The following is a 25,601-nucleotide window of genomic DNA, read 5'->3' on the forward strand; positions in this document are numbered from 1 at the left end:
TGTTACTGCACAACTGTTTTTGTTATTTGAGATCGAAATCTTCACAGCCAATTAGTATCTCATTAGGGTTCTATTTACATAGCTAATGAAGGTAATTTATGAGGAAAAAAAAACATTTGAGACTCCCCAGCACAGTAAATTGGCTTTAACTTTGGTGGAGCAGCCAGCCAACTGCATTTAGAGCTTCCTTTTCGCCTGGATAAGAGGGACAACCAAAGGACATTGATCCATGGAAAAGCATGACTTAAACCTCCCTGTGCCTCAATTCCCGCTAACCAGGGCAGCGAGTTTTCCATTCTCCATGCACTGTTTAGGGTGCTGACTTCTTTTGAGAAGAAAAAGTGTGGTTTGGTTTGCCTTTACTTTGGTTTTTTTGTTTTGGTTTTGTTTTGGTTTTTTAATCTCAAAAAAAGAAGAGAGGTCATCAGACATGTTTGAAATCTGTGGGTTGGTCCTATGAGCCTGTGTCAGAGGAAATCTGCATTTTATTGTAGGTAATCCAGAGTTTACTGCAGAGCAGTGTGAATTTGTCATTCCTAAGTTTGGGGAACTATTCACTGGATGAGTTTCTGTAGCGAAAGATGGTGTTTAGAGAGTGGCCCCGTACACCAGACCCCTTGGCGCTGCCTGTAGGCTTAGGATTCTAGGGAATGCCTGGAAGGCACCAGCTCAGTCCTTGAGGGGTGGGAAGGAGTCAGTTATTTTTAATTTGGAGGGGTTTCAGCAGCCCTGGTCTTGTGGAACTGAAGCTCATGTTTGCAAGGAGCGGAACAGCGAGGAAATGGAGCCGTGGTCTCCTGTGGCAGAGGGAAAATCAAACAAGGGGAGCTGTGAGCTTGGCTTTTGGTTCCCAGTGCCAGGCCAGGAATCATCTGATCAGGGCCCAGGCCTTGCAGCTACTCCTCTGTGTGCTCCCCAAAGGCTCCATGGACCAGACCGACGTGTAGCACCGTGTTCTGGCACAGGACTGGCACTCATGTGATGCCACTCCCAAGTTCATTCCCACAGCCTTGGGGAGCAGCTGGAGGAAGATGGAGCTGTGGTTGGAAGTGTCCAGAGCAGTGCTTTGGGTGGCTGCACTTGCCTGCCAAATATTGACATTTCCTGCCTGGTACAGTTTTTGTTCTTGAATCGTTGTTAAGGAAAAATATTTACAGGGTTAGAAGAAAATCTAAAGCTAGAGCCCACCTGGGAATCACGGGAGAGTGTCTTTAAGGAAAAGATACTTGGTGTTTTGTCATGTTCAGTCAGGGACTAGTCCCAGAAATAACAAGATATTGTAACAACTGGTTTTAGGAAGGGCTTAGTCTTAAGCTACATGGAGCAGACAGTTTCAGCTGAGCTTTACAAGTTCACTAGATTTAGACTTGGTATTCCTCTCCAAGACTTCAAACAGTTTGCAACTAAAAAGTTGCAAACCAAAGCTGAGCTAAAGCAAAAAGTGTCCTGTGTTACACTGGCACATATTCAGACCCAAAGAAGCTACAAAAAGATGTGAATCTGTATTTATGATCTGATTGTAATTATGAGCAAAATGCACTCTAGAGATTAAACCTTTTGTAGAGGCAGTAGAGAACCTTTGTAGACCTTTGGGTGAGCACAGGAAATTAAATATATAATGATGACATCTGGACAATAAAAAGAAGAAACTAATGTCTTAAAATCAGAAGCAATCAGTCTTCTTTCTCTCACTAATAACTCCTTGATCACTCTTGTTCTTCCTGAGGATCTCTTCAGCGAGATTCTGAAATTTGTGCTTTGCTGGCTTTTCTCCCTTTGCCACTTATTTTAAGGGTGCTGCAGAAGCTCTTCGTTCTCGTGCTGTTGCTGATCCAGTTGGTGCAGATCACATGGGCAGCATTCCCAGGGAGACGGGATCACCTAGGAAGAGAAATCAGCTTGGGAAAATCACTCCTCTTTTTTTCATACATCCTTGTTCCTCCTCCCCCTGTCCTCGTGTATGTGTGTCTCTCTCACACTAAAAAAAAAAAAAAAAGAGGAGGAAAAAAAGACAAAAAAAAAGCTTTGAAGGCTTTGAATCTCAGATGTGAGCTTACTTCAGCTTTTATTGCCCTATTTTTTTAATCCAGAAAAGCTTAAGTTCACTCAAAATGGCAATTACTTGAATCTAATTGGAACCATTTTATGTAGCTCCGAACTCATTGCTTGATCTCAATAATAAATGAACTTACAAAATATTTTTGTTACTAAAAGCATTGTAGCTGGGTAGGGCAGATCATCAATCATGATTTCCTTTTGTAGGCTTAATGTGAACCTCATTTGATTTTGAACAAAATAACTTTAGCTGCAACATTAGCTACTGTACCTTTAGCTATGGCAGGGGAGGGAATGTGGCTCCTATAGATTTTTAAATCCTGGCTTACAAGTTAAAGATTTGAACCGAGATTTACTTATTAAATGAATTCACATTTCATTTAAATGTAAAGGGGAAGAATGTATTTGTAATATAGAAGTTCCAACTGAGATCAGGACCCCACTGAGCGAAGTGCTGTGCACGTGCTCAAAGAAGGGATTACTTTTCAGACAAACCAGCTCTTTGAACCTGTTTGTTGCACTGCTTTTGGCAGAAGAGATGGAGCAGGGCTGGGGCTGGGAAGGAGGAATCTGCTGGGAGGGATGGTGGCAGCATGTGGTTTGCTCTGCTGAGTTGTTTGGGACTCTGTCCTCAGCAGCCAGGATTGCTTCACAAAGTTCCTGTTCTCGACAGAGGGCAGACGGTGTGAGGAGGGAAGGGTCCTTTATCTCTGGGATGGATTTGCCATGGAAAATGCCAAGCCTGATCCCAAACAAGGGGTTATTGAGCTGCAGCATGAGCGGGAGAAGTGGCTTCACTGTGGCAGTGCAGAAACCCCAGGCACGGTTAAGGGATCACTGGTACCTCCTGCCCACTTTATGAATCCATAGTGAAGGAATAAAACTCGAATGAGGTTGGACTGAATAGTTGTCTCTAGGACAGATTGCCTTTGGGGAGGAATTTGGGACCACGTGTTCATCTAGTGAACTGGATAAAAACATCTTTATTCCCATCACTGAGAGCTGTTTTCTTAAAAAAGCCTGAGATAAAAACCTGCCCAAAGAGGTGTTGGTCACACATCCTCACCTGGCAGCAGCACTTTTTGACGAGCCCACCGCTCATCCCTGCTCCTCTCCTCCTCCCCAGAATTGCTTCTCCCTTTTCGCCTGCCAGCAGAACATACAATTAGTTGCTCCCCAACCTGGGCTGGAGAAAACAGTCAGATTTAACTTAAATGTCCAGAGAAGTTTCATCCTGACTTGGAGAGACCTGAGATAGGGAAGGGTTGTGCATGTGAAGGGGAGGAGGCACTAGCACTCAGTGAGGATGTGGGAGGAAAAGGTGATCCCTTTCCCTGCTCCCTGCAACCAGAACAGCTTTATGGCCACAGTGTGACACCCTGATAAAGAGGATGGCAGTCACAACTTGGGTGTCAGCTTGTGGATCAATGCCATGTTGTGGTACATGCTGATACTGTGCCAGTGCAGAGCTCCACAGATCCTGGCAAACCTGGGCACAGTCTGTGGCAAATACCCTTCAGTGCCTCTGTGGGAATGGCCAGAGCCCCTCAGGAGTCTTCAGGAGCCATTTTGCCTCAGTCCAGCTCTGGCTCCCTGGGATCCCACCCTGTTTCCATGCAGGCCTGCCCCAGAGCTGCTCCCTGGATCACTGCAGTTCCACTTTCAAGTGGTTTGCCCTCTGGGCACCTTTAAAGGATCTCTTATCAACAGCTCCTGTACAGATAAAAGTTCATCAGTGAGTGGATGAAATCCCCACCAGCTGACTGAAGTGGTGACACTCTTCATCCAGGTCCCACATCCTCCCTGTGGTTCCAGGCAGGCAGAGGTGGGAATGGCCTTGGGCTGCACCTGCACTGGTTCCCAACTAGTGAACTGGGAACACGGCTGGGCCTTGTGACCTCCAGAGTGCTTTTGGGCCAGGCCAGGAAGCTCTCTCCCAACTGGTTTCTCCCTGTGGTTTGTTCTAACACTCCTGGGATCATCCCCAAGCGGCAGTTTGCATGCAGCCATCCCGGTGTGGAAGCTAGCAGGGAAGCAGGCTTTTCCCTGCCAGCTGGCCTCCGTGCCCAGGAATGTTCCCAGGCACACTTGATTTACTCGTAGAGATGGAGCCTCAGAGCAAGAGATACAAACAGAGCTGTGGGTCTAGCTTGCTCCCATGGAATTTTGCCCTGGGCTTTGGAAGAAGATTTTGCTCCTCTGAAAATGCAGCGGGCTCAGGAGGAACATGGAGCTGTGGGAAGGGAAGGGAAGGAAGTGGGGAATAAGATACATTTTTTGTCATGGCTTTGAGATTGGGCAGTGATATGACAGGTCACTGTGGTATTGCTGCACCTGGGCTGCTGGTTAACACCCTGAGGGGGGTGTGAATAGTGCCTTCCACACACGTGAAGGAAAACTTTTGCAGTTTTGGCAAACTGGGAAGAAACCAGAGACACTCTGCCCCCTGATCCCTCATTTCCCTCTTGAGGGACATTGAAAAATACCATTTCAAGTGGCATTCAGTTGGGATAGCAGTGATATCACTTCAGCTCAAGGGAAATAAAACTATATTTTATCATAGATGTAGATATTCCTTTGGAGAGTTTGTAGAAAAGCTTTTTCACAGTTTCAGCCCCAGAAAATTCAGCTTGTTTTGTCAGAAAGTGTCCAATATTGTAAATGAAATAAAGGAAGAAAGGAAAAAAATAATATTTATATATTATTTCAGTGGTGTATTTTTTTAATCTATCAAAGTTCCTTAAAATTAATGTCTGACATTTTAGAAGTTGCTTAGGGGAAAAAAAAGAGATACAAAACAGTCTACTTTTTATTAAATTTATTTTGTAAGGAAACTATTTTCCCACCAGCTGCAGAAATGAATGTCACATTTGATTGTGCAACTTGGAATTTCAATTTTCCACTGGTATGGAGAGAGTAGCCCTGATTTTTCAAGGATTTATTCACAGACTTGAGTTTTAGGTCCTCAGGTTCTTCCTGGGCCTTGTGAGCATCCGAACGAGAACTTACAGAATCCATTCAGTCAGTTTAAAATTATCTGAGGTATTAATTTGGGACTTGGGGTGATTTTGCTTCTTTCCTGACTCATGTGTTGGCTGCCTTTTCTGGCAAAGAGAGGCAGGAGAAATTTTGGGGCAGTTCTTTTTCCAAAACCCAGTGGCTGCAGGGGGCTTGGGAGAGCAAGGGAGACAGAGGTACAAAATAAATGAGGGTTATTCTTTGGTTCCCCAGCTTGTTTGTTTGTTTGTTTAGTATTTTGATTTATTTGAAAGGAGTTTATTCCATGGCTGACTAAAGGAATGTATGCAATGTTTAGTACACCCACCTTGAGTGGATGGGAATGTTTGCCAAGTCTCTACACAGGAATACTGTACAGGAAACAGAAAATGTAAGGAAGGGCAAATCTCCTACAGTAACACAACACCAAGGCTGTGTAAGTCCAGGTAGGGAATGCAGAATTGATGGGAATAATGGAATTAGTAATTGGACATCATGAATGTTTTATGGTACTGCTTTTCCAGGCTAATCCTGACCAGGCTGATGGATGTGCTTACTTTTACAAGCACATAACCTGAGGACAGACAGGCCACTGCAAATATCAGAAAAAAGCAGGAAGCTGAGGTGTGGTGAGGGAAGGGAGTTAAAGGTATTAAGGAAGGTAAAGGTTGGTCCAGGCTTTCCCAAAGTGCTAAGACTGGCTGTACAACACCCATCCTGCAGTGAGGCCTGAAGAAAGGCAAAGGGGGGAGGTGATGGCACAGCAAGTGAGGGAATTCACTGTGAACCTCAGATATGGCAACTGATCTGGCTTGGGAACTAATCTCTACGTCGATACTCTGACCAGCATCTTTATTTTCCTGGCTTGTGAAAACCCCTCTCTCTTCAGCACAGACAGACTCTTACAAGATCAGAGCTTTTCTCTGTTGTTGAATAAGATTATGATACTCCTGCTAGGATTTGTGGGTGGTGGTAAGAACCGTGGACAAGGCACTGTGGGAATTTGTCAGGAAACTATTGGGTAATAGATTTGGTATTGGGCTCTTCCAAAATGTCTCCATGAGCCGAGTGCTGAACATCTCACTTGAAGTTTTGGGATTTTAACCCAAAACCTTTGTCTAAACTGCTTATGCATCATTGAAAATCTCATTGTGACCTCTGTAGATCTTTGGGCCCCTGGGTGCCTTTCACAAAAAACCAGCCTTCCTCCATTCTCTGCCCCTTTCTCCCTTCTGTAAAATGGAGATAGCGGTCCTTGCTCCTCTTGGAGAGGAATGTGGAGGCCAAATACAGGGAGGTGGCTTTGACTATGGCACCATGACTTGGAGGCTGCAGATGTTCTGAGAATGAACAGTACCTTCAAGCAGTTCAGTGGGTGCCTCTAAGAATTAGCTCCTGCAGTTTGGAACGTGCTTTCTGGGACACCACAGAGGGAGCGCTGGGAAGGGCCAAAGGACACTGCTCTCCTAAAACCCCTCCCAGTCAGTAAAGCTTGGAGCACCAGATAAAAGTGGTGTTTGAGCAGAGACCTGTGCCCATGGGAGCTTCCCTGGGAACTGGGAACAAGGGAGGGCATTGAAAGCAACTTGCAAACGGCCTCGCTCCCAGCGTGAAGCAGGTGCAGCAGCTGGTTGCTGTGCCCAGCACATGCCACAGGGCAGGCACAAAGCTCCACTATTGCTGTCTGTGGTTCTGCCTCGTTTTAAGAGGATATTTAAAAATTGGAATGATAATGACCTGAGAAAACATGACTTGACACCAGAAAATAAAACTGCAGGCATTCATTATCAAAGGCAAAGGAGTGTTAGAGAACAAGAATGCCCGATGATGCAATGTTTTTCATCCTGCAACTGAGCACAGAAAACCTTTTCATATGCCCTAAATCTGCAGCTACAATAAAGCCTTCATACAGACAATCTGCTTAAACAGAACGTCACGCTTGCCTTTATTTTATTTTAATTGCAAAACATTATCCAGTTTCACTGCTAAAATATGCACTTCTTAAGGCAATATGCGTAACTTTATTTTATCCTCCATTTTGCTTGACGTCATCTCTGCAGTGATGAAATTCTAAGCTCCTGAAGTGGACCATCTGTGACGCAGCCATTTCCATTTTTTTGGGGGTCTTCCTAACAAGACTTATATAATTAAAAAATCCTGCTTTGCTCTGAATTTTCTGACCAGAATAGTTGGCATCCCCTGTACCAACGTGTTAAGGCATTTTCACCTCTTGATGATGAAAGCCACATGTCAAATGGATTTTGAAATCTGGAACTTTGTAGCATCAATGGGAAAACAGTAAAAGAAAAGGTTATCATATTAGGCTCCCTTTTTCTTCTTTCCCCAGTAATTCTATGACAAATTGTAGGAATTTGTCAAAGCTGCGCAGCCACGTGAGCTGGTTGCTGCAGCCTTTATTTGCAGATCTAACATCTAACAAACTTGGGAGTAACTGTTATCATTCACGAGCAGTGGAGACATACTGGAAATGTAGAAAATCCTAGGCCCGCATTGTATTTCCTGATAAATTCCAATTTTCCTGCCTCTATGATGGAAAGAGCTGAGATTTGATGAATGAAATTGAGACTCAGAGCAATAGCTTTGAAGAGCTGCCAGATTTCAGCAAAGGTGAATAAGAAAGAAATAGACATTTCTGAATAAGCTGCCTTTCCCCTCTTCAAAAACAAATCAACCTCTTGTAAATCATCTTCTCGGGTGAGAATCCATCCTTCATAGAACAGGAGACAGGCTGTGCAGCACAGGCTGCTGATAGATGTTAAAAGACAAACCACCAGAAGACAAATATGTCTTCAGAAAACAGTATTAAGTAATGTTTTAAAGAGTGGCCACACATCATATTCACACAGATGCCAACAGGAAGCACAGCTCAGGAACAGAAAAGCCTTCAGATAATCTCCACCCGTTACAAAGGCAAAACCTCAACATCAGTAACACATCTTAACTCATTCTCAGCAGTCACCCTTGGTGCTGTACCGTGTATATGTTTCATACTTCAGCACAGAGTTTTATCAAGAGGTTTATTCACTAAAATGTGCAAAATCTATAAAAACCCCTCACTACTATTAATATTTCACGTCTCACATACTTATCATATCCAGGGGACAGTGGGCTAAACCGGGAATTCTCAGAAGTGCTCAGTGTTGGTCTAACGGGGCTGCTGAAGTGAGGAGGGAAACTGTTGAGCATCAGTGTGCAGAGAGCGATGTGTTTCTGCAGATCTGTGTCTCTAACTAGACCAGAAAATAGGTAGTTTTGTTAAGGGTTACAAGTTGTGGTTACCAACCCCAGTGAGACTTTCTCATCTAGGTCTTCCAGCTGAAGTGTTCTGCCCATCAGCAATGATGGTTGCGATTTAACCAGGTTGGAAAAACCCCACTACAGGATAGCAGTTTATAAATGTGATTTGGTATAGGGTTTGTAAGAAAAAGTGCTGAGGGAAGAAAGATTTCCTTCTTTCCCTCACTACTATTGAAAAAGGAACTCACCACATTGTAAAACCTAACCTTATTTAGATACTTTTTTATCACTTTACAAGGAAACCCCAACAACAACTGAAGTTGATTCCTATCAGCTGTGTTTGGGTCCTGGACAGGAACACCTGGATCTGAATCATTAGCAGCGTATTAGCAGCAGGTGCTGCTAATTGAGTATTTACTGACTAAACACCCCTGAAAAAAACCACTAAAAAAGAAATATAAGCCAAATAAAAATAGAGTGCACATAGAAAAGAAGAAAGAGATGAATCAGTGTAGTTACCTATACAAAGTTCAGGAGCAGGGAAGCAAAGTGTCACAAAGGACATTATCAAATATGCACACTCAGGTGTGCAACTAGATCTTTTCAGCGTAAATGGTGGTTTGTCTCCCTGGCAGGAGTTGAGCTGAAGAGCAGGATTGATCTGAAAGTAGCTCTGCAAAAGGAAATGCCATTGTGGGAGCCTGCTGTGCTGGGGCTGGATCTTCAGCTGATGTACTGCTCAACTCCTTGGTTTCACAGAGCTTGTGAGGAATTACAGCACCAGCAAAGGAGGTTGAGCTTTGGTTTCTTTTTCTCGGGTGCTGCTGCACAGCTCTAGGGGTGGGAAGGGGACAGGGGCTCATTTGAGGAGCTGTAAGGCCGGGTGGGCACTGTCAGACATGTTTGGCTCCGCAGAGCGAGTGCTGTGTTCAGTGTACCTACATACACCTGTGTCTAACGCTCGCTGTCACGATGAAGATGCTTCTCAGCTGGTGAGCTCAGGTGTGCTGGGGTGATGCAGCACAACAGGCCTGAGCACAATAGTCAAAGGCAGTATTTAGTCTGTGAGGAGACATGAACCACAACCAAACCTTCATGGATGATATACTGAGGGCATTATTCCCCGTATTCACCAGGGTACAGGCTGGAAGGGAACCAGATCTGCTTTGGTGAGTAATCTTTGTGTGGTGGGGCATGGCTGAGGCTTCGGTGTGGGTGCTAGTGCATTCAGGGAACATGTTGTAGGTGCTTTGGTGTTGTCTTTTGGGACCTCAGGGAAACAGATGGGAAGCCAGAATTGCTGTCCCAGCAGCTCCCGATGTAGATAGACTGAGAGATGGCAAAGTAGAAGGGAAATGTGTTTTGTGGCCAAGAGAAAGACTGTGAGAGCCTACTTATATTTGAAATCAGAGAGGGGCAAACCTACAAGACCCTGTTGATATCAGATCAGAGGATATGTGGGCTTCCAGAACAACCACAAACACATTTCTCCCTTCTAAGGCTCATCATCCTAATATAGAAAGCTCCTGGAGATAATGCAGAGCTGGGCATACAGTACAGCCTATGCTCCAGGCACAGGGAGTAAGTGTTGAGGCAAGAAATGACTTTTTCCTGGCATGACCCACTAAGATTGAACTGGAATGGCAATTAGAAGTTGAAGTGCTCATTTAATGTCAGTGATGTGTAAACTACGTTGCCATTGTTATTTTAGTGCTGATTTACATAATTGGCATACCCTGAAGTCACACTGCACGAACTTTCAGTTCATGCTAAAGACTTGCAGGAAGTCATAAAATTAAACATTATCTGTGCTGGAATGCAACGGGAAAATAACTAAACTTCTGAAGGATTTCACCTCACTCTGTGTCCTCTCTCCCACCATGAGTGCAAATCACGTTAGCAAGTGTTGGGAGCTGTTGGTGTGAAGGAGTTTTACCAGCTCTTTAATTACTCTGGTGTGTAACTCCTAGGGTGAGCTCCTCATCCTGCAGTGATGTTTGACCAGAATAGCTGAAATCACTCTAATGTGACAGGAAAGCCAAGGGAAGAAGGTCCACGGGAGGAATTATTCCAGTTCAAATGTGCTGAATTCCTGCCTCAGATCAGTGGTTTTCCTAGGGTGAAAGTGGAGGGAAAGGGCCGCTCCCAAAGGAGGAGCTGGTAATGGAGCTGTCTCAGTTGTTACTGTTTTAAGTTCTCCTCCGCTGGAATTCAGGGTGTCACAGGCTGGCTGCGTCTTTTGCAAATGAAGCCCCCGCGAGGTATTGGGAAGAGAAGGTGCAGTGCAGAGCACTCGCCTTGCCGGGAAGGCACCAGGACCCCGGCTAATGACGGTGTGCCGATGGCTGTGGCTTTGATGAGGACCCTAAATTGCTGGGTACTGCATACCTTTGCAAGGGCCAGGCCCTGCTGCAGAGCCCGAGCAGACAAACTAGGGATGGGGCGAGGGACGCGTCCCCACTGAGCTACCCATTGTATCGGGATATTTGCAATATCAGGAAAGGGAGCGAGGGATGCAGCTAGGATTAGAAGCCAGATCCCAGCGAGCAGGACCCGCCTTCTTCACCCATGCTACCGCTGTGCGATGCCGGGCCCACCGCGGGCGGTCGGGGCTGCAGCCCGGGGAGCACCGGCGTGGGCACGGGAGGGCCCGGCCCCGCAGGGAGCGCGGCTCAGCCCCGGGCAGGTGCGGGGCGGCAGCGGGTGGTTTGTGCCGAGGTTGCCGTGCCGAGGCCGGCGATCCGCCGCCGTTCTACCACTGGAGGGCAGCCACATCTTAAAAAAAAAACAACCACCCAACTCAACCCAACCCTCCGCCGCCCGCCCGGGGCTGAGCCCGCATCGGGTGCGCCGCAGCAGCGCTGCGGGAGGAGGCTCCTCCCGAGCCCGGGCGCTTCTCTTGAGGGGACGAGGGAGCGAGGAAACCCCCCGGGTTTCCAGCCTTCGTCCCCCGCTCGGGCAGCGGGCTCCGCGCGCCGGCGAAGGGAGAATAATAAATAAGGAGATATATATACTTAAAGTGGTTTTAAAGCACCGGGATTCTCCCGGTACCTTACGTGACCTTCACACCTTACCACCCCGGCAGTCCGGGGCACGGCGCTAATCCGATTTGCGGCGGCGGAGCACTCGGGGCTCTACAATGGGTCATTGTTCGACCCGGCCCGGTCCCGCGTCCCGCTCCGGCACGGCCGCACGGAGCGGGGCAAGGGACCGGCCCGGCTGGGGGTCTTCCCGCATCGGATCAGCCGCCGGTACCGCGGTTTAACGGGACAGCCGCCCGCCCCATCTCTCGCCCCGGCGGTACTGCGACCCGGGCGCGGGCGGCAGCCGCGGCGAGGGAGGGAGCGGGCGAGGGAGGAGGGAGGGAAAGAGCGAGGGAGGGAGGCGGCGTCTCCTTTAAAAGCCGTGCGGGGCCGCAGCCCGCTCCCACAGGGCGGCTGTGATTGGCGCGGGCCCCCGAGCCTCCGGGGTCGTGACATCGCCGCGCAACAAAAAGCCCCGGCGGCGGCGGCGGGCGGCCACCCCCGGCCATGGTGCGGTGCGGGGCCGGCGGGGAGCCCGGCGTGCTGCCCTAACACGGCCGCTCCACGCGGGACGGCGGCGGGCGGCTCCCCACCCTTTTTTTTTTTTTTTTTCCCCCTTTTATTTACCCTCCTCCCTCCTTTTTCCTTTCTTTTTTAAGGGAGCGGACACAAGTCAAACTTCATCTTGATGTTGCTGCGGGAATCTCGGTAAATGACCATCTGTCTGATAAGCGTGATGCAAAGGACATTTTTTAAAAGGAGCGTTTTAACTCCGTAGACACGTAGGGACCCATTCACGGGCAGGCACACGCACACAGGCGAGGAGGAGGAGGAGGAAGAAAAAGAAGAAGCAACAACTTTTCGATCGCTGCTTTTAAAAGGGAGAAGTCTTTTCCCTGGCCGGGACTTGCCTTCCTGCCTCCTCAACCAGCTGCTAAAAGTATGTTTCCGAGTCGGACTGTACTTCAGGGAACTTCTGTTTTCTGCTCGGCAGCTGTAGAGGAGCAGCAGCGAAGTTTGGAGTAACACCAAGTGATGCGGGAAAAACACCCCGAGAGCAGAACACCCTCCTGCAGACACAACCCCTGCTGCTGCACACAGGTATAGCTCCGGCGGTCGCAGATCCGCTGAAAGCCTTCTCCGCAGGATGACTCCGTGGGCCACGGCGGAGGTGCTAGCGCTCTGGAAGAGAGAGGGGGGACGGGACACTAATCATAACTACTATTATTGTTATTATAATAATCCAGCCCAGATTTTCAAGGGGGAGAATATCGGCCTGTGGGTTTGGCTGAGGACGTAGCAGGATTTTTACTTTCCTCCTTCCCCTTTTTTCACTCCACGGAGGGAAAATAACTTTCCTTTTCCCTCCGTTGGGGGAAGCCGCTGCCCCGCCGCGGGAGGAGCGGAGCCGGCCCCGAGCTCCCGCGGCTCGGCTCGGCGGGGCGTCGGGGGGGAGCCCGGGGGTCGGGACGGGAGCGCAGCGGGGAGGTCGCTTTGCTGGGCTGGGCAGCCGCCCCTTCCCCTGCCGGCGGAGCGGTGCCGGGCCCGGCCCGGGGCACACCTGCGCCCCCTCCTCCCCTTCACCTCCGCGCTCCTTTGTTGCGGAGCGCCCCGCTCCGCTCCCCGGCCCGGCCCGGCCCGGCCGCCGCGCTCGCTTTGATCTCCTGCCACGGGGCTTTCGGTGCCGCCGCGCACCTGAAGCGGCCCCTGGGGGGGCTCCGCCGGCCATGGCCCGGCGCCGGGCTGGGTCCCACCTGCGGACCGAGCCCGCCCGTCTCCCCCCTCCCCCGGCGCGGTGTCCGCGCTGACTGGCTCCCATCGCCTCCTCCTCCTCCTCCGCGCAGGTTGATCATGGTTGCCGTGACCCGCTCCCTCCTGGCGCTGCTGCTGTGCCAGGCGCTGCTGGGCGGCGCGGCCGGGCTCATGCCGGAGGTGGGTCGGCGGCGCTTCATCGAGCCGGGCCGCGCCGCCTCGGCCGCGCAGCGCCCCGAGGACCTGCTCAGCGAGTTCGAGCTGCGCCTGCTCCACATGTTCGGGCTGAAGCGGCGGCCCAGCCCCGGCAAGGACGTCGTCATCCCGCCCTACATGCTGGATCTCTACCGCCTGCACGCGGGGCAGCAGCTGGGGCAGCCGCCGGCGCTCGGCTTCCCGCTGGAGCGGGCGGCGAGCCGCGCCAACACCGTCCGCAGCTTCCACCACGAAGGTACGGGCGGGCCAGGGCTCGGCGGGCTGCGGGAGCGGAGGGCAGGGCTGGAGGAGGAGCGGGGGGCGGATTCCTCCCGCCGGTACCGCGGGGTTCGCGCGGTGCAGCGGGGCACGGGCGCTCCGGGACGGGCGCGATGCCCGACGGGCTCTGCTGAGGAGCTTTTGCCTCCCTTCTCCCCACCCTCCGCCCGACGGGGCGCTCCCGTTTATTGGCTTTTCCCGCTAAACCCGCTCCGCGTTAAGCGTTCCCACAGAGCGCCGCTCTCCTGCGAGGCTGGAAAGCAGCAAAGGCTCCTTAATGCGCGGCTGAGCCGGGCCGCTGCGGAGGTTTCTAATCCTTATCTAATCCCCGTGAGAGATCAATGAGACAATCAATCGCGGCCTCCTCCGGCGCTGCCGTCGAGGAGCGATGTAGCCGGACTCACGCCACGGCTCCCCGGGGTTTGGCTCTCATCTGCGGTGCCTCCAGCAGCACCTCTGCAGCCCACCGAGGCAGCCGACCCTCTGAAACGGCCCTACTCAGCATTTGGGTGCGTTTTCTGGCTCTTGTAGCCAAAATAGTGGCTGTGGCATCAGCCGCGGCACGGGTAGGCCCGCGGAGCTGGTGGGGCACGTGTCGCTCACGTGCTTTTTGGGAAACGTTTCCCCAGGTTGTAATTGTTCCTGGCTGCTGGCCTCCGGTGTTGGCATGCAGTGGCCCCGCTGCAAAAGTAATGAAAATGCAGTTTTCCCATGCTTTTAGCATGAAACTGTGTCAAGAAAAGAAATCCATTAGTATTTCAGTTTCTGATGGATGAAGGAGGTGGCCTCGGAGAAGTGGATGTGCTGTTTAATGGAAAGCCTTGTCGCAGGAAAGGAGATGAATGATGAAATCTAACCTCTCCTCTTCAATGTTTCCCTGCATGGGAAGTAAACACCTGGCAGTAAATGGGGAAAAGCCAGTGTGTGGGTCATTCCCATTAAACCCAAGTACGGTAGGCAAGGGGCTGACCCAGAGAAGAGCTGAAAGGGCAAAGTTGATAATGTTTAGGCAAATGTAAAAATCTGCAGTTTGAAGTAGTCATACCGTTACAGCAAGGGCTGGTTTTGTTAGGAAAGCAATTTTGTAACTTTCACAAAGTTTAGAAAGCGTGGCTCCCATTTTCTCACTGAGTTCTCACTCTTTATTAGTGGCTTCTTGAAAGCGTAAGTTTGTCTAGTGACCATTCAAGACACCTGCATATTTACAGATGTTGGTCTGGTCCTGAAATACTAAGACTGAGTCTTACCTTATGCAAAAAGTTGTAGTGGATTCAATGGGGAATGGTTGCATGACTGAGAACTGCTGACAGCAGTTATGCCTTCCCCTTAGAAAGCGATTTTTTTTTTTTCTTTTCTTCAGCATGCTTAGCACCATAATTAAAAACCATGACTTGAGGGAGCTTTGTTTTGGCAAATACTTCTAATTTCTTCAATGTCTGTAGCAACAATGTACTTCTTAGCAACCCTAGGTATGTTTTACTCCCTCTGGAGCTCCATTCAGAAATTTGTTGACTCAAAAGTGAGAATGGCCTGGGGTTTAGTGACTTCTTGAATTTTTGTTTGTGGTGGTTTTGAAAACTTGTTGTTTGGAGGTGGCTTTCGTTATCCCTTTACCATCCGCCTCTTTTTTTTTTAGTAGTTGAATCTTCCTGCTGTTCTTTATGGCCCTTTTGGGTAAATACTAGGGTGTACTTTGTAAAGTACCATTACAGATGCTGAGTTCACAGTCTCTAACTAAAGATACAAAAATCCATAAGTTTAGCTTTGTAAGTCACCTAAATTGCAGAGTAATGTTTTTCAGAATAGAGTTTAAGGGATTGATGTTAGAGCTGTATTCTTGAAAAAAGCAGAAATGCAATAGTTACCCAAAGTCCTCAACTGTTCTTAATGGTTCCCCACTAACTATAGGGCTTGGCTTTTCTCTCCCCATCCTTGAATTCCAAATTAATTCAAAATTTCTTGCCACTTATGATAAGCGCGTGGAACGCAAAGGGCACCAATATTCAATCCAAATGTGTAACAATGAATGAAGCATTTTTGACTTGATGCTATATGTGCTTGTAAAACAAACAGAAAGACAAGGGTGACGATATTTTCTGCTGGAAAGTCTTTCAGATCTTGTGTGCCACATATGTTAGCTGTCATTTGGAGGCTGCCAACAGCAGCTTGTCTTGAGGGGGTTTGGTTGCTTGTCTCAGTTCCTGATTTTTTTTCCTTTTTTCTCTCTTTTTTTTTTTTAATTTTTTTTTTTTATTTTCCCTGTTTAATCACATTAGAAGTTTTGGAAGAACTACCAGAAACGAGTGGGAAAACATCACGGCGTTTCTTCTTTAATTTAACTTCCATCCCTAACGAGGAGTCTATCACCTCAGCTGAACTCCAGATTTTTCGGCAACAGGTGCACGGAGCCTTTGAGAACAACAGCAGCTACCATCACCGTATTAATATTTATGAAATTATAAAGCCAGCCACAGCCACCTCTAAGGACCCTGTCACAAGACTTTTGGACACCAGGTTGGTGCATCATAATGCAAGTAAATGGGAAAGTTTTGATGTAACGCCCGCTGTTTTGAGGTGGATTGCACATGGACAACCTAATCATGGGTTTGTGGTAGAGGTGGTTCACTTGGACAAAGAGAACAGTGCCTCCAAGAGGCACGTTAGGATTAGCAGGTCTTTACATCAGGATGAAGATAGCTGGTCTCAGCTCAGGCCATTGTTAGTAACGTTTGGGCATGATGGCAAGGGACACCCGCTCCATAAAAGAGAAAAGCGTCAAGCGAAACACAAACAGCGTAAACGCCACAAATACAGTTGCAAAAGGCATCCGTTATATGTGGACTTCAATGATGTGGGGTGGAATGACTGGATTGTGGCCCCGCCGGGGTATAGTGCCTTTTACTGCCATGGGGAATGTCCTTTTCCACTGGCAGACCATCTAAACTCAACAAACCATGCCATTGTTCAGACTTTGGTCAATTCAGTGAATTCCAAAATCCCCAAGGCTTGCTGTGTGCCGACAGAACTGAGTGCTATTTCCATGCTCTACCTTGATGAAAATGAAAAAGTTGTATTAAAGAACTACCAGGATATGGTCGTGGAGGGTTGTGGGTGCCGCTGACACAGCAAATATATTAGACAAATGCAAAAAAAAAAAAAAAAAAAAAAAAAAAAAAAAAAAAAAAAAAAAAAAAAAAAGAAATAGCTGACACTTTAATATTTCCCAATGAAGACTTTATTTATGTAATGAAATGGAAAGAAAAAAAAACACAACTATTTTGAAAATATATTTATGTCTACGAAAAAGTTGGGAAAACAAATATTTTAATCAGAGAAATATTCCTTTAAAGATTTTAAATGTATTTTAGTTGTACATTTTATATGGGTTTAACCCCAGCACATGAAGTATAATGGTCAGATTCTTATTTTGTATTTATTTACTATTATAACCACTTTTTAGAAGAATAGCTAATTTGTATTTATATGTAATCAAAAAAGAAAAAAATATAGGGTTTGTACATAATTTTCCAAAATTGTAGCTGTTTCAATTGTGTGTATTTAAGTTGAAAAGAATACATGGAAGGTTACTATGGCAAAGTGCATAGCACATTTGCTTTCTGCTGTGCTACTGTTAAGGTCACAAGTTCAAGTCCAGAAAAAAGTGGATAATCCACTCTGCTGACTTTCAAGATTATATTGTACAATTCTCAGGAATGCTGCAGGGTGGGCTGTCCAATCCATGAGAACTGGCATCCTCTTTAGGTGGAACATTTGGATAAGAACCAGACGTTGCTGATCTAGTATAAATACTGCTATTCCCAACTAATTTGCGGCGTGAATATAAGAAGGGCCAATAGAAATCCTATGGGAGGCGGGGGTGGGGGAAGTCTGAATCCTTTCTAGACCTACAGAAAAGTGAATGTTTGATGTTTCCTTTAAAAGTCCTTCCTTTAAAAGTCCTGGCCAAATATAAAATAATAAAAGCTAAAATGTCATCCTTTTTTTCTGTGATTATCTATGCTAAAGAGGGATACTTAACCTTATTTGTACCAGCCCTTGTCTTTAACAGTTGGAAAAACATTGCATACTTCCTCACCTCAGAGGAGAGCTCACTTCTGTGGAGTGTTATAGTGAAATTAATCTGCAATTTTTGCCCTGCATACAGTGAGCTCTTGTCATGTGCAGCCTCCTCTCTAACCTCAGCTGATGGGTTTGCTCTTTGGCAGATCAGCATCTCTTCATTTCCAGGGTTTTGTGTTTGAAACTTTTTTTTTTCCCTTCCCGAATGTTTAAATCTATTGCAGATAATAAATCATAGAACTCTGATATTTCTTTCTGAAAAGTCCAGCCTATAAAAAAAACCAATTCACTTGTGCAGCCATCACAAGAGCAACTTGTGGTTGCATCTTTTTTGCTTTTTAAATCCTTCCTGTGAGGGGCAAAGGCGTGATTTGCAGTTGGCAAACGCAGCATCAAATGTTGTGTGGTACAAGCCTGGTCTGGCAGTCAGGTCACTGGGGAAGCTGAGCTGAAATAGCAGAGGGGGAAAGTGGCTTAAATGGGCTCCTTGGTCATCCCCCTGAGCTCTGGTGTGGATCCACTTCTGGGTTTGGTGAACTGAGGCAGCAAGTCCTAAAGCCATGTGTGCAATGGGCCCTTTAGAGACCTCTCTAAGTCAGCTCTGGGGATCTCTGGTTTGGGCCTCTTACTTCTTATTAACAAACCCCTTTTCTTTCTCATGACTCTCCCCAGAATCTTTCAGTTTGTTTTTTTTTTTACCAGAATCATCTGGGCTGCAGCGAAGGTACTAAATAGATGAGGTGATCAGAAAGGCTAACTTGATCAGCAAGTCTTCTTGTAGAACAGCTCTCTACTGCTAATAATCATCACAAAAATCAGTGGGTACAGAGGATAGGAGAGAAAATCTGATTTCCTCTTGGCTGCCTCCACTTTTTATCTTGTGAGCTTAAAAATACCTTAGACTGTAAGCTGCTGTGGCGAGATAAAAACTTATGTATTTCTTCATACCAGCAGTATTTTTAACAGCTATTAGAGAACGGTCCACCACTGCAGTTTGGCTCTGCTTGTTTTTGAGAGGTAGCTGATGTTGGTCATGCTGATACTACGTAGTAGCCCATGAGTTGACTGAGTGGACAACCTCCAGGTGGTTTTTCTGGTGCCGTTCTTGTGGCTAATATTTTTAGTGGGGAAGTTTAGTTTGCCTTTTGCTTGCTTCCACCTTTCCTGGTGATGGATGAGTTTATGGCTGTTGCTTTGGCAAGGGCGTCGGGCCCAGGATGTGAGAATTTGTTCGTTGTGGTGTGTGGCTGTGCCAGTCAAGTCACAGCTGTGTTAGTGCACTGTAAAACCTAAGCCTGCGAAAGCTGGGTGTAAAGTGCTGAAAATGTGATGATGAGCAGGGAAGGTATGATCCCAAACCCGCTGAAAACTGTAAAGAACCCACAGCACTTCCAACCAGATCCTCAACTCCGGTGTTACAAGGCTCAAGTTTCACAGCTCCTTCATGTGTAACGAGACTGAGGGAGGCTTTTTACAGAGTGGTGACTGCTTGACTTGTCCTGTAAGGCATGAGAACACGTTGGTGCTAATCTTGTTTCCAAAAAATTGGCTGTGGCACTTGTCTATGCATGAGCAGTAGCTGGTCATGGCGTGATGCTGCATTCCTTGCAAAGTTAAACCTCCTGTTGCTTGACAAAGATTCTCATCCTTAGTCAAATACACTGTGAAGCCAATGTAGAGTTGTAAACCTATTAAGACCTGCTCTCGTAAGCATTTCTATAACTGCGTAGTGTTAGTCACAGAATCGTCAGTTCCACGCTGATTTTGAGGAGGAAATATGCATTGTGTCAGGCTCAGCACATCAGTGCATTGCTGCAGAATCGGTTTTGTAATGTATCTTTAAGTCCTTAACCTTTAGCCTCGCTCTCTACATTGGAGACTTGAGGGTGCTGCACTAAAGACTTTGTTTAGGATTTAAGGTAAAAGAAACAAAACAAACTTTCATAGAGGAGTAGAAAATTCTCTTAGAGATGAGTTGGGTTCCTGAATCCTTTTAGGTAGGGCTGATGATCGGACAGACCTTCTCAAAGGTTTGGGCTTTCTGACATCTTTAAAAGTCTGGTAATGACTGCTAAATAATGCTAAATACTAATGGTATGCTGTCACCACAGCACTCCAGTACTTTAGTTATTTAGTACTTACTAGTGTTATAGTAATCTACAAGGAGAAATGTGCTTTTTTTTTCCTCTTAAGAGGAGGAAAAGCAAAAGATTTTGAAGGCAAAACTGCCTTTGTTACCTTATAGCCCCTAAACATTTTGCTTCTAGGCACTTATATAATCTAGGCAGAGATTGTGATAGATAATGTCACCCTTTGTGCATTTCAGATAAGCATCTCTCTAAACACAAATGTGATCAGCATCTCTCCTTGTCCTTTTGAGAGTCAGTAGCAGCTTTGTCGAGTGGCTTGATAATTTTTGCGCAGAATTCAGTTGGACTTCTGTGGTCAGCACCATAAAAAATGACGCGGGAGGATCGTCAGCTGAGGTAAGCTCTCCCGAGAGCATTGCCCATTCCCAGCGAGCAGGGGCTGCTCTGCTGCTCACCTGGGCTCACTACAACCAGGCACCAGGCCTTTCCTGCTCCTGTGGGGTTTGGGTGGCCACAGACCATCACCTGCTCCCCCCTGCCAGGCAGCTGAGATCTCACATCCATACCGTGAGGCTTGGAGAGGAACATGATTTATTGTACTCTCAGCTTTGGAGAAGGAGCTCGTCTGGACTGCATTTATACTAGACCCACTTTGCTACACTATTAGAGGAGGATAATTATTGCACTATTTTATTGTATAACTATTCCTAAATTGTAGATTTTTGGGGGGGTTTTTTGGTTGTTTTTTTTATTGATTTCAGGAGGCAGCTAATTGCCATATGGCAGCTTGATGTTAATGTTTTATGAAGATCAGGAAACAAAAGTTTATGAAAAGCTTTTGTATAGTAACTGCAGAGTTTCAAGAACTGTTTTATACTTCCTGACAGTGCAGGTCTGGCTTAATGGTTTGTTTTTATTGCTTAAGAGTGTAAACCTTTCTTTAGCCGATGTGTGGAAATTATATCCTCATCCCGCATTACGCATTTCTCATTGCTCATTACTCATTCCTGCTTTCATTGCTGCCATCTGTAATCAGAGCTTTACTGTTTCAACTGCATGCAAAATGCTCCTCTCCTTTGCACAGTAAGATACTTTTCCTTAGCACTCACCCACCCTTTCAAATAAAAAAAAAAAAAGGAGGGGGAAGGGGGGGGAAAGGGGGAGAAAAAGCCTACTCTGCCTATATTGTTTTTCTCTGTTTTGGGTGGAGTCTGTGTTAGATTTTGGTTGCTAGATGGTTTCTGTAGTAACAAGCAGAGAAAAATCCAAGACTGAAAAGGCACTTTTAAAGGTGCCATATCTTGCCTGAAGTATTATTTATCTAATTATGGATCTGGAATGTTTAGCTTCTCCTTTACATTAAGGCAACCCCTTTTGGTAGGGCAGACTGCTGCTGTGAGATCTTGATATGTAGTGATCTTACAACACGAGAACCACAAATCTTGTTCCAGTTGACTTAAGCTGCTCAAAGTAATGATGAAAAGCCAAAGGCATTAAAATGTATTTTTAAAGATTGTTACAGGCACAAACCACTTTGGTTTTTAGTTACATAGGAAAGAAACAAGAAGCTAAGTTCAGAAGGACACTTGGACTGTACGTGTTCCTGCCGTAAGGAATGTGTTGGATACAAGCAACAGTGTTTTATTTTGTTAGACTACTGTATACAAGGAAGAAGTCCCAGCTCCTTCAGAACATAACCTTACTCTGCTGTACTCCAAATTTTGTTGTTTATTTCTCCTAAGAGATTTTGCAGATGTGTGCCAAAGTAACTGTGTGTGTCTACTACTTTTGCCTTGCTTGGGCACAAAAAGAATTCAAAAAGTATTTTAAGATTACTTCTTTCCTGTCTCTCCAGTACTAATCCTTCCTTACCTGTATTCCTGACAGCCTTGCCTGCAACAAGCAGTAATGGTTTCCTAAGGTGGAGTTTCCTCTCTTTTTGGAATCTAGTCACGTGTCAGTGCCCTCCAGGATTTAGCAACGTTCCGTCCGCGAGCCTTGAGCGGTGGTCACTTAGAAAAGCAGGTACACTGGTTTTGTCCTGGTTCTGTGTCCTTTACAGAGGCAGTTTGTCCCAGCCTCCAGCAGGATCTTAGTTTGAGAGGGTCTGGAGGCTTGCACCCCTGGGTGCAGCAGGAGACACCCCGTAACACCAGGGACTGTGTCTGTAACTTGCCAGAAGTCTGAGGGCCAGAGCTCGTTTGCATCTGTATTTCCATAGTGCTGTGAAGGCACTCGGCTGCAATACCTGCCTGGGCTTGTGCTGCCCTCGATGGATGAACAGAGGCTGAGAGCTCTTGGACTTCTCCAGGGGTAGGGAATCTGCAGTGGGCCAGCCTGGCTCTCATCTCCTGAGAGGTGGGTTTGCCCTTCACACCTGGGGCTTCTGCAACATGTGCTTGGCTGCCCACACAGAAATGAGAGCAGAGCCACTGGGTCAGGGCTGCGGTGGGAAGAAGCAGGTCTGTGTGGTTTTAGTTCAAAAAAAGGCAGGGATTTTCATGGGAAAAAGTGGTAGGTGAAGGAAGTGGAGAAGGACTCCACAAGCTTTTGACACTCAAAGTGTTAAAAGGTTCTAAGGGGACTTCAGGTAGAAAGATCAGAGCAGTGAATTGATAACATTATGAAAGTTCAGGTTCCCACAACGGCTGGACTGTGGAAGATTTACAATTTAATGAGGCTGATAATCCCATTAGAGATTAAATTAAGAAGGTTTTCCTGGGAGATCACCAAGAAAATTATGAATATTGTGCTGTAGCTTGGCTTACAATGCCAAGGCAGTGGAGAGCTGACATGTACTTCTTGCACTGCAGGACACTGTTTCATTCAGTGTGTCTCATTAAAACAGAGCCTTCAACTCCAGCAGTTTCACTACAAAGAGAAGCAAATTATTATTATTATTTTTTATTATTACTACTACTACTATTATTATTACTGTCATCATCATCCTGGAAACAATATGCAGATTAAGAGATGGAAATATCCACCAGATCTGCAAATCAGCACAGCTCTCCTCACTTGGTTCTCAGACAATTCAGTCCTTTTTATTAAAGCAAATCCTCAGAGGGCAGGGTGACCACGGACAGAAAATAATGGATTTAAGGTAACCATTGACATAACTCCAGTAGCTTGGAACTTGCACAAACCACTTTTTATGGCATTCTGCACACCCCAGTGATGGGAAAGTGTTGTATGGAATAATGACTCTGTAACCACAGACTTCAAAAGTATAGAATGTCTGCGGCGTGATGGAAATAGCTGTTTCCACATCAATAATATACACACAGGCATATTGAAGCTTAATTGCAAGGCCAGTGGTGATGGGAGGAGGAAGGGGGGAGGGCTATCTGACTACAACTGCACCAGAAGCCTCTGCTTTACAGCCAGAAACAATGATTCATTTCATGATAAACTTGACTTTTGCATTTTTCTCATGACTTATTGATAACTTCATGTGGGACTTCACAGACCAAAGAAGTTATCGACTCCTTAGGAATTAGGAAGATGGTCAGGGTTTGTATTATTTCTTATAAGCATCACTCTGGCTTTGTGTTTAAATTATTCTACTTTTAGGACAATTCTAACACAACCTTTCTGCTTGCATTTTCTCTTACTTTGAATGAAAAAAAACGTACTTACAAGCAGATTCTCATTTTAAGAGCTTTTTTGGTTCATTTTCATGAAGAATTCTGATCTTCTAGTTGACACCATAATGTTAACATGAAGGCAGTTTTGATGTCACAGGCTGTTGCTATTGGACCAATTCCTAATGCACATGGAAGATGTTTTCCCGGCGCTGGCACTGTAAATAAAAGGTGGGCCCAGTAGCTTTAAGTGAAAAAATGAGCACTTTTGTTCTGCAGAATACTGGCATTATTGTTACTCTTTTATTCCTGTTGTACAAATGACAAATCTAGTGTCATTATGGTGCTTTTAGTGTACAGACTTACAGCAGGGTTACTGTAAAGCTGGAATCTCGTGAGGACACCAGGGAGCCTGAGATTCTTAAACAGAAAATTTCTTCGCGTTCTCTGGGGAGAGGCCTCAGAATTCCACCCTGAGAACTGAAGTTCTCCTTTTCTTAACCACTAGTATTTTTAAAGTCTTTGGTTACTTAGGATTAGCAGTAACCCATGTTCTAGATGTTATTACTGAGGGGAGGATCAAAGACTAATTGATTCATGTTTCCTGGTCTGGTGATTATTTTTTTTTGCCTTTTCTTTTTTTTTTTTTTTTTTTTGGAAATAGTTAATTGTTAACTACTTCTTGACGTGTTGGGTAAAGAAGTCTCCCAGGTTTGCAGATGAAAAGATTTTCATCTTTGAAAACATAACCTAAATGTACCCTAGAGGGCAGAGTCATTTAGAGAGAGCTCCTGCACACCTGCTGGCTTACTGGAGCGTGCCCACTGCCAGTTCCTTGGAGAGAGGGACCAAGCCCTGGGAAAATGGTGTTGGGAGCGTGGGTGGAGCCTTCTGGCTTTTGTCAGCAGCAAAAATTAAGAAAGTGGTCTGTGACTCCTGTGTGCATGTCCTGAGAGAAAAACCCAACCAACAAAAATCCATTAGAAAACCCCCGAAAATCCATATTTTGCAGAGAGCTCCCTACAACCCAGCAGGGAGCTGCTGGCAGGGAGCCACTGCAGCTCTCGCCTGTTGGAGGGTCTTAGCCTTTTTTTAATGTTTATGTTTAATTTTCAGATAGAAGCGGCTTAACTTTTGTTTTATATCAAAGGAAATAAACCAGGTGTCACCCCTTGCAAGAACTTTCTCCCCTTGAGCCTGCTGAGCTCAGTGGGCTACTGCCTCCTTTTCCATCGAAGTGGTGAGGAAAATTTGTTGCCAGGCCTTTCTCTGTGAGTGTCTGGGAAGAATCTGGAAAGGTCTTTCCAGCTCCTCCTGTATGTGAGTACTTCCTTCAGGGTTTCAGGCTCCGTTCCTCTCTTCTTTACCTCATTCATCTGAGGGGGGGAGGGAAAGAAGGTCAAGTACTGGGACACTTTGAAGAGTGTGCCTTTACCAAGCTTTGGTTTTTCTCTCTTCCTGGAACTCTCATTACATGATCCTGGTTTTCTGAGCCAATTGTTAGCCCAAGGCCAAATCCTTAACCTTGGGCTAGATAACAAAAGCACAGCTGAGGTGATCTTGACTCCTTTAAAAAGGCTGTCTGCTCTTTGATGCACTCGGAATGAGACACATAATTCATTTTGGTTCCAAAGGTTGTTCTTAGCATGGGAAATTAGCAACCTCCATGATAAAAAGTCAGCGTGTTAGGTGTGTGTGTGTTTTATGTTGATCTTTGTCTTCCATTGCATTCCACATCCTGGAGGGTGTTGGTGTGTCTGGGGAGAACCCAAGACTGAATCCTATCCGGGAAGTTTTGCTTCATGTAACTGCATCTGTTCATACCAAGGCCTGAAGACTTTGTGCCAACGATAGGAATCAGCATTTGGAAAACGCAGCTTTCTGACTTGCAGCTCCAAATGAGAGGAGTGTTTAATTGGAGTGTATGCTCAGGAGAAATTGGGACCAGGTTTTTTAATGCATATCAAAACTGGCTTGTGAAGTACAGCCCTTTTATATGCAGCAATCCCAGAGGCGTGGGAGGCCAGTGGGTGTCATTCTGCTTTATGTGGGGAGGTCTCTCCAACAGTCCTTTCTGAGTTTTTTTCTTTGGGAGAGGACTGCTCCACCATATGCTCTGTTGCTGAAGTCTGTGCTGCTCTGAGTAACTTTGAGGGTTTGTTTTGTGCTGTAGTTTACCAAGCCTGATGGCAAAACCCAGCATCACTGGTGCTGTAGTGTCAAGTGGGTCAGGTCATGAAAGGTAGTGGAATTCAGAGCCAGGCTGAGAGCTTTGGTGGGTAAAACTG

The 25,601-nt window shown here is 46.3% G+C and overlaps 1 protein-coding gene across 8 annotated transcripts in view; it reads left to right on the forward strand.

Annotated features, from left to right (window-relative positions):
• Window positions 1-20,191, forward strand: part of BMP2 (bone morphogenetic protein 2) — a 220,327-nt gene extending 200,136 nt beyond the window's left edge. For 7 of the 8 annotated variants that reach the window (XM_027738643.2, XM_027738646.2, XM_027738647.2 and 4 more), the window contains 3 exons: window positions 11,993-12,434; window positions 13,178-13,536; window positions 15,836-16,709. In XM_027738643.2, the coding sequence (XP_027594444.1) occupies window positions 13,185-13,536; window positions 15,836-16,680 (1,197 nt within the window). In that variant the 5' untranslated portion in view covers window positions 11,993-12,434; window positions 13,178-13,184 and the 3' untranslated portion in view covers window positions 16,681-16,709. Of the gene's footprint in view, window positions 1-11,992; window positions 12,435-13,177; window positions 13,537-15,835; window positions 16,710-19,965 lie in introns of those variants that run through there. The other variant, XM_039389840.1, reaches the window with a different exon arrangement.
• Window positions 20,192-25,601: the final 5,410 nt, after the last annotated feature.

Source organism: Pipra filicauda, unplaced genomic scaffold, assembly GCF_003945595.2.
Source record: "Pipra filicauda isolate LSUMZ 115617 unplaced genomic scaffold, ASM394559v2 scaffold77_size3566232_pilon, whole genome shotgun sequence".
NCBI classification, from domain to species: Eukaryota; Metazoa; Chordata; class Aves; order Passeriformes; family Pipridae; genus Pipra; species Pipra filicauda.